General features: G+C 37.6%; 2 protein-coding genes across 2 annotated transcripts; both read right to left on the bottom strand.

The window, feature by feature from the left end:
• Positions 1-472: 472 nt before the first annotated feature.
• AK88_03716 (acyl carrier protein) lies at positions 473-1,163 on the bottom strand (the record flags this gene model as incomplete). The annotated part of the gene is made up of 2 exons (XM_012481326.1): positions 473-580; positions 795-1,163. 2 exons carry the CDS (start codon positions 1,161-1,163, stop codon positions 473-475), a joined length of 477 nt encoding a protein of 158 aa, XP_012336749.1.
• Positions 1,164-2,536: 1,373 nt separating this feature from the next.
• Positions 2,537-13,180, bottom strand: AK88_03715 (uncharacterized protein; the record flags this gene model as incomplete). Its single annotated transcript, XM_012481325.1, has 3 exons — positions 2,537-12,274; positions 12,436-12,562; positions 12,867-13,180. 3 exons carry the CDS (start codon positions 13,178-13,180, stop codon positions 2,537-2,539), a joined length of 10,179 nt encoding a protein of 3,392 aa, XP_012336748.1.
• Positions 13,181-13,816: the final 636 nt, after the last annotated feature.

Here is a 13,816-nt window from a genome sequence, read left to right as displayed (position 1 = left end):
TTTTTTTTTTTTTTTTTTTTTTTTTTTTTTGCTTTCTTTTTTAAGGATTACATCTAATTTAAATATCGCAAAGGATAAGAACGTGCCTTACAAAGGCGGGTGAAATATTTCTAAGTATATTATATATATAAAAAAAAAAAAAAAGTGGCAAAAATGTAGACGATAAGGAAGACGAAGGGGAAATTATCCCATGTCCTGTTCTCCTTTTTGTTTTTTCTTTTTAAGTAACCCAAATTTGTTGCGAAACGGGGGAAATGGCGCCCCTGTGTAAATATGAACTCGTGACATAGGGTAACACATCCACTTGGAAGGTTGAGCAGCTACACCGTTATGTGTAAAGGAAGAAGAACTATCCTCGCGCTTGGCCTTTATTCATAAAGTAGTTATCATATATTCACAATGGTTGTTAAAACTGGGTTGGGAAAAAAGTACACAACATAATGCAACAAAGGATGAATTAAAAGTGTGAAGTTTATGTCTTCTTAATGTTCAGCTGAACCAAATAATCGATTACTTCTTGAACAGTTTTTATATTGTCCGCTGTTTCGTCCGGTATGGTGATGTTAAACTCAGATTCAATCTATAGGCGGTGGTGGTTTGGGAAGTGATACACGTATTTATAAGTATGCACACGTGTGTGTACTAATGACGAGTGCAAAACAGATTGCCCTCGTCTCGTTTACACTACACAGAAGATGTAATCACATTTTCACAGTTGACAAATGAAACATTTTCCATGGCTCTTGTCAGGAAGGCACGATATATACACACGTGCACGGACGATGCAAAATTACGTCTATTAAAAACTCGACGGTGTCCAGGAAGTCCCAATCTCTATTATCCTTCGTTTTACATTTTTCCAATTCTTCAGTATAATTAACTTCTACATTGGGGGGTATATACTTTTTTAGCACGGTCAACACCTTTTCCTCAATCTGTTCTTTGGTGAATGAGCTCAAATTATCTTTCTCTGTTGAGAAAAAAGATGCTGCTTTCCCTTCAGTTTTTGCAAGCCAATTGTTACAACCTCTAAGCAACACACTGCACCGGTATGTCATTCCATTATTTAACAGAGGCTTGCAAAAGAATTGCCTTCTGTGTACATCCAATATTTTGGCATTTTTTCTGCTAAGGCAAAATTGTCGAAGTATATTTCTCCTCATTTTGGTTTTCTCACAGTTGTGGAATTGTACATATAGGTGTCATTTACGTGGCGTGTGCTCTAAACGTTTTGTTCTCTTTGCTTGGCACCCTTCGCTGCGATGTTTCCGCAACCTTTACTTTCAAACTGGGCTATTTCACTCCTTGGCAATACTGGCGCGCTGAACGCAGGGGTGATTATCGCGTGCTACATGTGAAAGAACTTTTGTACATCCCGTACGAGCGCATAAATGGTTAAATGTTCTGTGTACATTCGTTTACATATTTTGCTTGTTATCTGTTTATGCTTGTGTTTATGTTTCTTTTTTTTTTTTTTTTTTTTTTTTTTTTTTAAAAAATTGAACAAATTGTTAGCTTAATGTGGAAGGAAAATTTTTTTTTTTTTTTTTTTTTTTTTTTTTTTTTTTTTTTTTTTTTTTTTTTTTTTTTTTTTTTTTTTTTTTTTTTTTTTTTTTTTTTTTTTTTTTTTTTTTTTCCTGCCTCAATTCATCGCTGATAAATGAGGAAAAAGCACGATCTAAAGTTATCACAAAAATTTTAACCTTTCCTTCGTAACCGAACCGCTGTTCTGTTTGGCACACTGCATAATTGCGTTAATAAAAAGCGGTTATTTTATTTCATTTTATTTTTTTTTTCATTTTAAACAGTGCCTATGGCATCGTTACCCCTTGTTCGTGGCTTTTCCAAGCTGAAAGAATGAATGATACATTTTTACAAATGTGCTGCAGCGGGAGGGAGAAAACATCTCAAGTGTATGTTTCTTTTGTTCAAACATTTGGCGTTTTCACGCTTAAAGATTTTGTTACCATGCAGGTTTAGATCTACACTTTTACAAACACAGTGTGCACATAAAGCAAGTGTTTGTAGTCTCGTGCCTTTTTGGGAAACGCATCTACAGTGTGAGGGGCCATATGCATGTTTTGTAACACCCCTCGTAATTGTGCGCTTTGTATGTTTTGAAAAAAGGCCAACCTAGGATTTTTTTTTTTGCGAACATGATCTTATACTCCATACGTGTATGCGTTGTGTGAATCTCGGAACACGAAAGGAGCAACACACTTTATGTTAGCAATAAAGTATAAAAGTATCATATGTACAGAGTTTATGTCCTCAGAAGGGAATACGCTAGGGTAGGCAAATAGGTAGAAGCCGTTGCAGCCTCTGAAAAAATCCCCAGCCATGCAGGTGTGCTTGCATAAAAATGGGAGAGGGGCGGGATTATTCGGCCAATGAGGTCCATTTGGTGCTCGCGGAAAGGGGTGGAGCGATGCGAACGTAGGTTCATGCCATTTTAACCTATTTTGCTGCATTTTATTTTCCTTTATTTTGGGAGGGGCTTATGTATTTCATACAACATTCGATAAAGTGGTCACATTTACTGGGGCGTCCTTTCGTTCCTTTTTCCTTTTGCATCCCCCGTATGCCGCCGCGTGGTGACGGAAGAATCGTCGAGGAGCTTCTTCAAAGTCTGGACAAAGTACGCGTTTGCGTTGCTCATTTTGTTCGCCTTATTTCCCTGCACACTTGTGACGCTTTTCACCTTTTCTCGTTTGAGAGAGGACTTTTCCTTTTTTCTAATTACGTTTTGTAATTTTTTGATTTTCTTTTTTAAATCCCGATTGTACTCATTCAGATAGTTGTTTTCCACGAAATCGTACATGTGCTTCTTGCTCTTCGAGTACATAATATGTTGTATATCCTTTTTTCTGGCTTCTATTATTTTTAGGAATTGCTTTTCCCTGCTTAAATAGTTTTTCTTTTCGCAGAAGAGGAAAATTAAAACAGAGAGACGCTTACTTTCGATAAATTGAATCATATAAATTGAGAAGAAAAATTCCACAATGGAAATGGACAAGTTTTTAAAAATATTTTCATCAAAAAGTAATTTAATGATATCTTGTTCACATCTGTAAAATTCATCATCTAGAAAATTCAGAGGAGTGTAACAATCGGATTTTTCTTCATCATCACTTTGGCTATAAACGGGTTCTTGTGCAGGGTTTTTCTTGCTTGCTTCATTGAGGTAGATGTAAAATTGTTTCAGATTTTCCGCTTGTACAAAATTCTTTTTGCATTCCTCAAATTTGTTCTTGTCTCCAATGATGGAGTACAAAGAATAAACTTCTGCGTAGGAACTAAATAGGGAATAGAATAAGAGATTTCTTTTTTTCATTTCGAATTGCTTCTTATTGATCGGGACGAGGTTTACTAAATTTTCATCGTGGTTCTTCATCCAATGTATGAAGCAGATAGAAAATCTCGTAACGAAGCTGATCCATTCTACATTTATTTGGTTGTATGACTGATTAACGAACAAAATGTTGATGGCTTCAATTAGGCAATTGATAAAATGAGTTATATTAATTGGAGGGATGGCTTGTCTTGAATTTTCTCTATCTACGTCACCATGTAGGTAGTTGTCCTTATCCTTGGAGTACTCTTTTTCACTATTCAAAAATTTTTCATACTTGTTGGATAATTTTCTTTCACCCATAAGTTTAGACCAGTTTGTTCTCGGCTTGTTGAGGTTTACACAGTTGATATTGGACAGGGGTTGTCTGGAGGGGTCTCTAATGTTGTAGTAAAGTAAATCTAAGTGTAGCAAATCTAGGCTTATTACTTCCGTTTGAGACCTCTCCGTGGTGTTCATTTTTACCTTTTTTACTATTTCTTCGTACTTACATTTGGTGGACCCCTTTTCAAATATGAAAAATTCCTCGCCCTTTTCGTTGAAGAGGATGGAATAAAACGGGATGTTATTGACGCGTAGGAGGAAGTCATACAGGTTGCAGTTCTTCAACACAGATGGGTAAGGGAAGGAGAAAAAGGAATAAGTTTTTTTTTCCCTCCTCTTCTGTCCCCTTTCGTTGGAAGAGTTGTGTGCTCTACTTGTGTTCCTATCATTTGTATAGAGGTCTGTGTCGACACCATTCTGGTTATTCTCCTCTTTTGCAAAATTGAAGAAGGACTGTTCATTCAGCAAACCCTCTGCCTCTCGCCCTACGTCTGGTTGATCCTCTTTCTGCTCCTTCCTCTTAAAAATATTCTTGTAAATGGCAAATTCGAGTATAATTTTGTTACCCATGTAAAGGTGAAAGTAGACAAATAAAACGAACGGCAAAGCGTTCGTCATGGGAAAATTAAAAAAAAAGCTGAACTGGACACTTAGATATGTTATCAATATGGAAAAGGTGGACAACAAACTTAAGTTGCGTAAAATGTTATTTGACCTTTTGTCGTAAGGGGAATACATTAAAATGAGAGTAACTTCTGTAATGAGGATAAACACGATGCAGCAACATATAAAATATTTAGCGTTATGAATTCTCTTGGTGTACAATTGACAAGTGAAGGCAACTGCCACCAACATCACCTTGACCACATTGATGAGGTCCCAACACCGGTTCTGGTAGTTGTAACCATTGAACAGGAAGTAACTTCGCACTCGCTTTGTATACGAGCCAAATATTTTAAAATGCTTCAAGGTGCCATACAACGAAAACATAAATAAAAGTAAATATATGACGAAGAAGACGGAAGAAAATATCACTCCTGTTGCAAATAATTTATTCCTCCAGTTGCAAACTTGGGAAGGCATGTGATAGAGAATTAAGATGGGTACCTTATTCTTGTATTTTACTGGTTGGCACCACACCAGCTCTAACAGGCTAATAAGAGTAAATGGGAAATATATATACAAGACGATGATGTAGAGGACTTTCAAATCGGAGAGAATTCGTTTTATTCTATTGAACGTGCTGATGCTAGACGGGTGTATGTAACGGAATAATCCACAGGCTCTAATATTGTAGATATTAAGTGCGCACATGTACGTCCAGTATTTATCCTTTGCTATGTTTTCCTTCACATAATAATTTGATGCATCCTTAGGCAAGAACTCTTCATCAAAATTGTACATATTTTCGTTGCTAGAGCATACTTCCTCCTTCATCGTTTTCCTGCCGCGCAGCGAGTCTTCGGAGGTGGATAAGTCGGCGCTCCTACCACCCAATGTTCTGCTATTCCGTCGAGCCGCGTTATCTGTTTTGGTCTGTTCCCGCCCCTTTGGCTCTTCCTCACCGGACGAATATTCATGCTCAAAGGAAGCATTTTCCCACTTCTTCAACCACAAATCTTCCTTTCCCTTTTTATTATTAATGGTGTCAATAACATGTTTTTGGTAGTACTGGTAGTAAAAGTCGGAGCGGTGCTGGTAATACCCCTTGGAGTATACTTTGTTAATCTGCTTAGCAATGACCCTCTCTACGGTACTAATTTTCTTCCGCTTCAGCTGAGTGTACACCAAGTAGATAGTTAAAAATACGCCAGTCAATACGGCGCAGTCAATCATGGGCTCCGCGATCTTGAGGTACCTCTGGATGTACCATATGTGTACATACTGCTGGTTGCTATACGAGTTCACAAAGCAATTCAGCTTCAAATAATGAGTCAGAAATCTCATAGGGAGAGTGATAAAGAACTGGAAGTAGAACAAATGGTTTGGCAGCGAGTTATGATTGGACTCTACTATGTGGATATAGGGCAAAAAACAAATGATGAAAAAATACCATATTTTTAATATACCCATAAATACAAAGTTCCTTTTTACATAGCAGAAGTAATTTAAATATATTAAAAAGAATATTATCATATAGAACAATATTTTCCTAGCCAACAGATCCATCAATTCCGTTTTTGTCTTTTTGCATTTAAAGCATTGGGATCTGAAATAAATCGTGTCATAGTTCTTTGAACAGTTGTTGCATAAGTATCCTTCCGATCCATGGGCACATAAATTGTCCACCCCCCCTACACATCTTGTACTAATTGGACACAAATGAAAATCTGGAATTCTCTCCACAGTTAAATACGCATTTTTGTATTTTAGCTTTTCCAATTTTTCATTAACTAGGATGTTCGTTATGCCTACTTCGACTAGTGAAATATTTTCTTTACTGGACGGGTAACCGAGTCGTATTTCTTTTCCTGGTTTGACCTCCATTTTGTGGTTCTTTGGATGATTATTCTGGTCATTCCTCTCTACAGTAAGATGGTTTATCCTTAGTCCAAATAGCTGTTTGGCGATTTTGTTTTTAATTATGATATCACCTTTTTCGTAATTATTTATGTGTAGATTTAGGGAGTTCAGTGGGGACCACACGAAATCTTCATGTTTTATTTCAAAGGTGGCAAAGTACCCCTTCTTGGGAAATGGAATAACATGGTCGTTAATCTCGATGTCGGTGTAGCTTGAGTCTTGAATTAAATTCTTTAGCGACTTGTACTTCAAGCCACCAATGCATAAAGCCCCCTTGGAACAATTTACGCATTTCATTTCGTGCGACGACTCATGTATCATATATTTGCCCCTAGAACAAAAGCATTGTTTTTTGCTGATAGATCCTTGGAAGGAGGTGGAAAATTCCATACATAACCCAGCGCACGGTGAATTATCCACAACGTCTTTGTAGTACCTCTCTTCACACTTTACGCACATTTCGCTGCTACTTCCGCTTGTTCCATCGCTGCTTCCTCTGCTGTTGTGCGTATTTTTCACATTTATGCTGTACCCTTTCCCGCATATGCACTTGTGCACGTCCGTTGATTCTAAGGTTGTCTTAGGTACGGTTGATCCCTTGGGGCAAAATATGGGGGGATGATGAAGTTCCCTTTCGAAATTTTTAAACCAAAAGCCTGGACAAAACATTTTATCTGGACATTTAATGCACGTTCCGTAGGTAAAACCGTCTATGTTGTTATAAAATTTATTGGAAAGATAATCTAAATTGGAGAGTGCATTGTAATGTTTTTGCACTGCATGCGGTGTATGTGAAACGTGTACCGGTGTATCTCCCGTTTGGGTGAAGCTTCTCTCCTTGACTGTTGACACCACTTCGTTCTTCTTAATCACACTTGTATTTTCACCCCTTTGAGGTTCCCTTTTTCCTGTCCTCCTCTGCTGACTTTCCCCTAAAACTGCTTGCACCATTTTGGCAAATTTTTGCCTTCTTCCAGTTGATTTTACTTGAAAAAAAAGATCCTCCACTTTGTTTTGCCCACTTGGTAGAGATAAAGTTTTATTGTTTTTCACTTTGTTAATATTTTCAATCATGACTTGCTCCATTTTTAAGTCCATCAATTTCATACCGAAGCGCCCGTGAAAATAGTAGCCTTCTCTGCAAACGCAGTCGTACTTGGAATTAGAAGATTCCGAAGAGGTAGTTAAGTTTAGAGGACACTTGATGCATTTGCCATTCGATGTAGAATCTTTGTATGTTCCCTTCTCACATGGTACACACAGGTTTAAATTTTTCTTCAAGGAGTACCCCGGGGAACATAAACAATCGTTGATAGTTCCTTCGAAGTTTTTTTTAACTGAATTTAAGGGACACTTTTTCTTCCTAAATGATTTTGGAGGACAATAATAGTTATTTGGACATATATTAAAATTGTACACCTTCCACAATTTTAGCATTTCATTCTTTTGAACAATGCAGCCGGTTATCCTATCCGTATCATCATAATGTTGTATATCTTCAATTTTTTTCAAATTTTCCTTTTTATAATATGATTCAATTTCCTCGTAAAAATATAAATAGCATTTGAAAAAATGGAGCACTTTTGTCCCATGACTTCTGTTTAGGAAGAAAAATAAGTCCGTCTTTCCATGGTCAATTGTTCTATCCATTTCTATCCCTGTGCAGTATATGTTTGAGATACATGTGTTAAGACAACTTATGAGATCAATTTCGGGGATGGTAGATACGTACACATTTTTTTGTATAATTATTGCTCTGTCCATTTCGTAGCATTCGTACGATATGTCCTTTCGCTTATTCTCTATGTAGGTCTCTTCCCTCGACTTTATCTCCATCAGTAGGTCTTTTTTTTTCTGGGCTATGAAGTTGAATTTGCGTACAACCTTTTTCATCTCTTCTGATAATAGAAGTGTTCCCTGTAAATCTGAATTGCTATCACTTGGTGTCCCTGACGCCGCTTCTTCTGCGCTGGGTACTCCAGGCGGGTGTTCTTTTCCATCATACATTAGTACACTTTCTCTTTTTGAAGGTGCCACTTTGGTATCTTCCTGACGAGGGGGGACAGCTCTACCCTGAGGCGGTTCACGCTGATCCTTAGGAATTCCCCCATGGTTGTTTTTCCCTATTGGTGTGTCAGCTAGCGAAAATATGGATCCCTCTTGCTGAATAAAACGGGCCATGTTTGAACTATCCATGAGAATCACATTTTTGAGGTAATTTGTGTAAAACGCGTTGCTGTACGTTCCTTTCAAGTTCCGTATATTGTTACATATTTTGGGCATCCTAACTTTAGGGAGGTCTTTTTCGTACCCACTTGTGGCATCATATTTATCGCGCCATTTCCACTGGGCATTGTGTTGATTTTCGTTGTGATTCCTATGGGTATTTTCCCCCTCCATTAAGTTGGGAGTGAGATGATGTAGTGATAGAGGACTGTCCTCATGAATTATTCCACGCATATGTTCCCTATTGCAATTCGCTCTTGGCTTCCTTGTCCGTTGATGTGCATCCCTACCATTCCTGTACTGATCGCTCAGGTAGCGACGGTATTGATGCAAAAAGAGAGGCACATTTTGCACGAGTCGTTCCCTTGCATGCTCGTATATGTACTGAAAGTACATGTTGTAGTAGCCATTTTGCGGCAAGCAGTCCGTGATGGAAGTGGACTTTGCAGAAATGGTAAAGGTGTTAGCAGGACAAGGAATGCATTCACCAGAAGAGTGATGAGGTTGGAATGTATTGTACGGACATGGGACACATAATATGTTGAATGATTTGTGTTTGTGAATGATTATTCTGCCATATCCCCTTTCGCATAAACAGTCTAAAGCCGTAACACTCTTCAACTTGACGGTGACTGAATTTTTTGGACACACACTAACTGCATTTTGCAGGCCTTTGCAATATCCGTTGTATCTACAAATTGAACAAATGGACTTATTGGTGCTGTAGAAATATCCTGTTTCACAAAATTTGGCATTATGGAAAGAGGAGTTACCTTTCCTTGGGGAAATAATAACATTTGATGTTTCTTTTAAAAACACATTCGAATGTTCCAAGTAATTTTCATTGGGCAGAAATTCTTGTGTGGATCCTGGATTAGTTACAAAGGGTGTGCACAATTCATTGCCTTGGTTTGCTTTATACGTGTCATAAGAACAAGGCTTGCACGTGTCTGCTTCATTATCGTAGTAATAGCCCACGGAGCATATACATTCTTTAGGGGAAGCAGATCCCCTTTTTAAAGTTACCATGTATTCTTTACAAGGAATAATATCCGCTTTGTAAATAGGAACATTTGGGTTATAAATGCAATAGGAGTTTAAATAGCATGGAACACATTTGGATTGAGCATCTGTATAGTACCCATCTTTGCACACACAGTTTAATTCTTCATAACTTGCTGCTCCTTGAACAATACTTCTTTTCATATTTTCACATGTAGATTGACATTTGAAATCTCCAATTTGATCTTTATAATATCCTGCTGGGCATTTTACGCACGATTTTTTGTTTTTGTCGTTGAAGTAGTACCCAGCTTTACATAAACACTCATTTCTGGAAATGGATCCAACGTAAGAGGTGGTTGAATTTTTTTTGTAGGTCTCACAACTTATGCATTGTAGTCTATGCACAGATGAAGTGTAGTGTCCTATGGGACAAGGGACACATTTTTTGGACTGAAAAAAGAATCCCTTTGGACATGAAGAGATAAAATTTTGAAAACCTAAGGTGATTTTCTTGAAGTAATCGTAAACCTCTATTTCCATATGGAACCATGCAGAGATCTTTACCTTCCCACTTATTATTCCACTGTGTTTGTTTATATACAATCCTGTGTCGATATTTTCATTGCTTTTATTTTCGTACTGTCTAAGGGTAAACTTTTTTATATTGCTGCTTTTTTTCAAAGGCGTCATATTTACCATTTGTCCATAATGCAGGGTGTGTGAGAGTTCGTTGTACTCAATTTCGAACTCGCACAGTTCTTCAATTTTTATGTATGTGACATAGTTCACAAAATTTTCTTTACTCCTTTTTAATCCACAGACGATTAAAAATTGTGGCGTCACGACAATTGAGGTGGCGATATCAAAGGGGAGGTTACCATACGTTAGGTACAATTTGATATATTTTTTTATTTCAAATATGAGGATTATAGAACTGGACAATTCGCTCAAAAATAGGAGGCTCCTTTTCCATGCAGTCACATGATATAGGGATAAGGAAAAAGGTTTGTTCAATCCCTTGTCGCTCATGACTGGAGTGTTTAGATAACCAAACGTCTCGACAATTTTATCTTCCTTTAAGGAGAAGCAGAATAGCGTATGTAGTGCCGTATCTACAAAGTATACCTTCTCCCTATCCACAACAATTCCTGCTGGGTAAACCAATGTCACACTGTTAGACAACAGCCCCTTCAGTTTTGCCTTGTTTCTTTTGTATCGCCGTATATTGTACAAATCTCGCAAGTGGGTTATTAGGTAGTTTTCTCCATTCATTATATAGTCTATTTGTTCGTTTTCATTTTCTTGCAGGAAGATCCTGCCAAGGGGGGAGAGATAGTGCCTTTTTTTCCTTCTTGCATATGTATGCCGACCGTTTGTTTTTCCCACAGTGTGATAGGGTGATGATGGGGTTTCCACCCCTTTTTCCCCTTGCGCTTGCTCCACTTTACCACTCCCGTCCAGAAAAACCAACGTACGGGCGGTATCCTGCAGTATATACTCCGAACTATATCTAAACACATTCTTCCTGTCCGCGTCTGTGACATAAATAATGTAGTTGTCTAGAAATATACCAACCGGTTTGGTCAAAAAATGCGTAATAACTTCTTGTATAGAGTAGTGGTTTGCATTGATAACGATTATATAATTCATGTCCAAAAAGACAACATAATTTTTGGTGGAAGCGCAAGCCACCATTTTTATTTCTTTCCATAAAGCTCTAGCCAATATACTATAGGAATAGCTTCCTCGTAATAAATTTTCCCCAACTTTTTCTACAAATCCCATTCTTCTGCCTTCAGGCATGAATATAGATGATGTCCCCACGGCGCAGTTAAAAACAGATATTGTGCTTACGTCACTTAATGGTGTGATCTGCTTAATTAAGTTGTTTTGAACCTTTAACAATGCTACATATTGTGGATGTTCCATTTCAATGCAAATGGAAAACATGCCTAATTTGTTCATCACAAATGTTTCTGTTAATATGTGAAATGACGAAATTTCTTTTACCGTGACCTTCTCAACGATATTCCCTTTACAATTTTCAAAAGAATCATATATCAAAATATTTTCGTACTTAAATTTGTCTAATCTATTCCCTTCAATATCGATCGATGTGATATTGTTTTTCGTTATTATAAACACTTGGTCAGCCAGAATATGAGGAACGAGTGCCTTATCAATAGGGTTCTGTTTTTCAATAAATTCTGCTGTGTGCTCTATATTTTTTGAAAGGTTGTTTGTTTTATTTATTTCTCCTTTATTCTTTTTTCTGTTTAAAAAGAGCGATTTTAACGATGTGGTTATGTCCTTACTTGGCCCATATTTTATATCGTTGTCGGATCCCTCATTGTATTCCTGCCTGTATATATTACTGCTAGCTTCCTCCTTCTTCTTACTCACTACGTAATCATTTTTTGTTCCTCCTTGGTATTTGCCTTCAACTGCATCTGCCTTTTTCTCGCCTTTGAGACTTGTGTCTAAGTTGATAAACTGTGCAAGACAACGTCGTGTTTGTTTTTTTGATGTGAATTCGGACTCGGACTGCACATACGGTTCTCTTCGAGAAATTGAGGATGGCCTGCTTAAGAGTGATGCTCCTGGTAGTATTTGTCTGTTTCTCTCACCGAATGTAATTAAAGGGGTCCTTTCCTTAGCTCTGAGCGGGGATAAGAACCACCTCGCCGTTACAACATGACTACTACTGCTACTATTACCAGTACTATTATAATTTTTATCTTCACTTTTTTCTTCATGCCCTTGGCTTTGCTCCTTCGTAGGTGCAATCCTGGCGACCCCTCTTCCTTCGATGAGTAGGCTCCGCGTGGCTGTTCCAGCGCATCCCTGAACAAAAAAAGGATTACATTTACGTCATTTGGAATAGGCTACATTTGAGGAAACGCGATCGGAATAATGCGAACATCGCTTATGCGTAGGGACGCATGTGTCCACGTCCCCTGGTTGTAGAAAGGACAGAGTACCCATTTTATACATCCTTGCCGTACCTGCAAAATTTTCCCACTCGCGGTGCGCAAGAGCAGATTTTCCTTTAATTTATTTTGCAGAAGATTTGCTCCTACACGTGTCACGTCGGTCCGTGTGTATTGCTGCGTCAGATTGGGTTGGCTGCACCTGCAAAAAAAGGGGACAGAATGACGCACATATATCAGTACATACATATATGCACATTTGTGTATGTGTCTGTGTTGATTCCAATTTTGCTGCGCCCATGGTCATAAGAAGATGCGGTGGAAGGCTAGACAAGAGAATAAATGTGCCCCTGTCGAAATGTCCCCCCCTACAATTTGCAGGAGCGATAAGTTCCCTTGTGGCATATTTATTTTGGTTAACAAGGGCTTCGGGAGATGATCACATAATGCGAACCGTTGTAACATGCCAGGTTATCCTGCTTTGTAAAGCAAATGAAGTGTCTTACCATTGATCATACGTAAGGTTCTCTACAAAGTGGCAAATTTCCCTTTTAATAAATTCATTATGGTGGAAAAAATTTGAAGCGCTTAATATTTTTCTACCTGGTGAAAAATGCAGAGCGCAACTTGCACACCACCTGGTTGAACTATCTGCCACGCAAAAACCGGTGTTAAGACTATAACCAGGGCTTCCACAAACTTGTTGAATCCTTTCTGTAGTAGTGTCCGGGGTGAGGACAAAGAACAAAAAGAAATAATAAAAAAAAAAAATTAGCATCCTTAGCGAAACGCTAGAAAGGAACCTTTTCACTTCCACCATTTGTAAGAGTACATAATTTGAAAATTTATAAGCAATAAAAATTCGACAAGACAAGGAAAAAAAAAAGAAAAAAAAAAAATTGGGCTGTACTTTCCCATAAAATTAAATAACGTGTAACATTATTAAGAGTTCACATCACCCCCCAGGATTCCACCTTCGCACAACAACATGTGGTGGGATCCATGGAAATGCACAAATGTGCTTTTTATTTTTTCTTTGATAAATACAGGTGGTAAAAAAAATATAAAAATACAATAACAAAATTTAAAAAGAAAAATAGAAAAAATGAAAGGAAGAAGGAAGAAAAGAAAAACGAACCAAACATTTTGACATGTGTAATCATGGACAGATTGTAGAAGTATATATTTTCTACACCCTCAAAAAGTAAACAAACAACAGATGGGAAATTGTCGTAATAAGCTATTTATCCCTTATTGATTTGTAATACGTATGATTATTTTGGTAGACGATCTGCCCCATTTCTATTTTTTTTTTTTTTTTTTTTTTTCTCTCAAAAGGATCAGGTAGAAGTATGCATAAATAAGACACAAGAAATGCCAATTTTCATTTTATCCATTCCGGGGTGGTTGCAACCCATGTTCATTCTTTTAGTTATCCTTTTTTTTTTCAAACATG

The sequence above is a fragment of the Plasmodium fragile genome, assembly GCF_000956335.1.
Source record: "Plasmodium fragile strain nilgiri unplaced genomic scaffold supercont1.45, whole genome shotgun sequence".
Classification (NCBI taxonomy): Eukaryota; Apicomplexa; class Aconoidasida; order Haemosporida; family Plasmodiidae; genus Plasmodium; species Plasmodium fragile.
The sequence above is the reverse complement of the archived record's forward strand: the minus strand, read 5'-3'. Positions and strand labels throughout refer to the sequence as shown.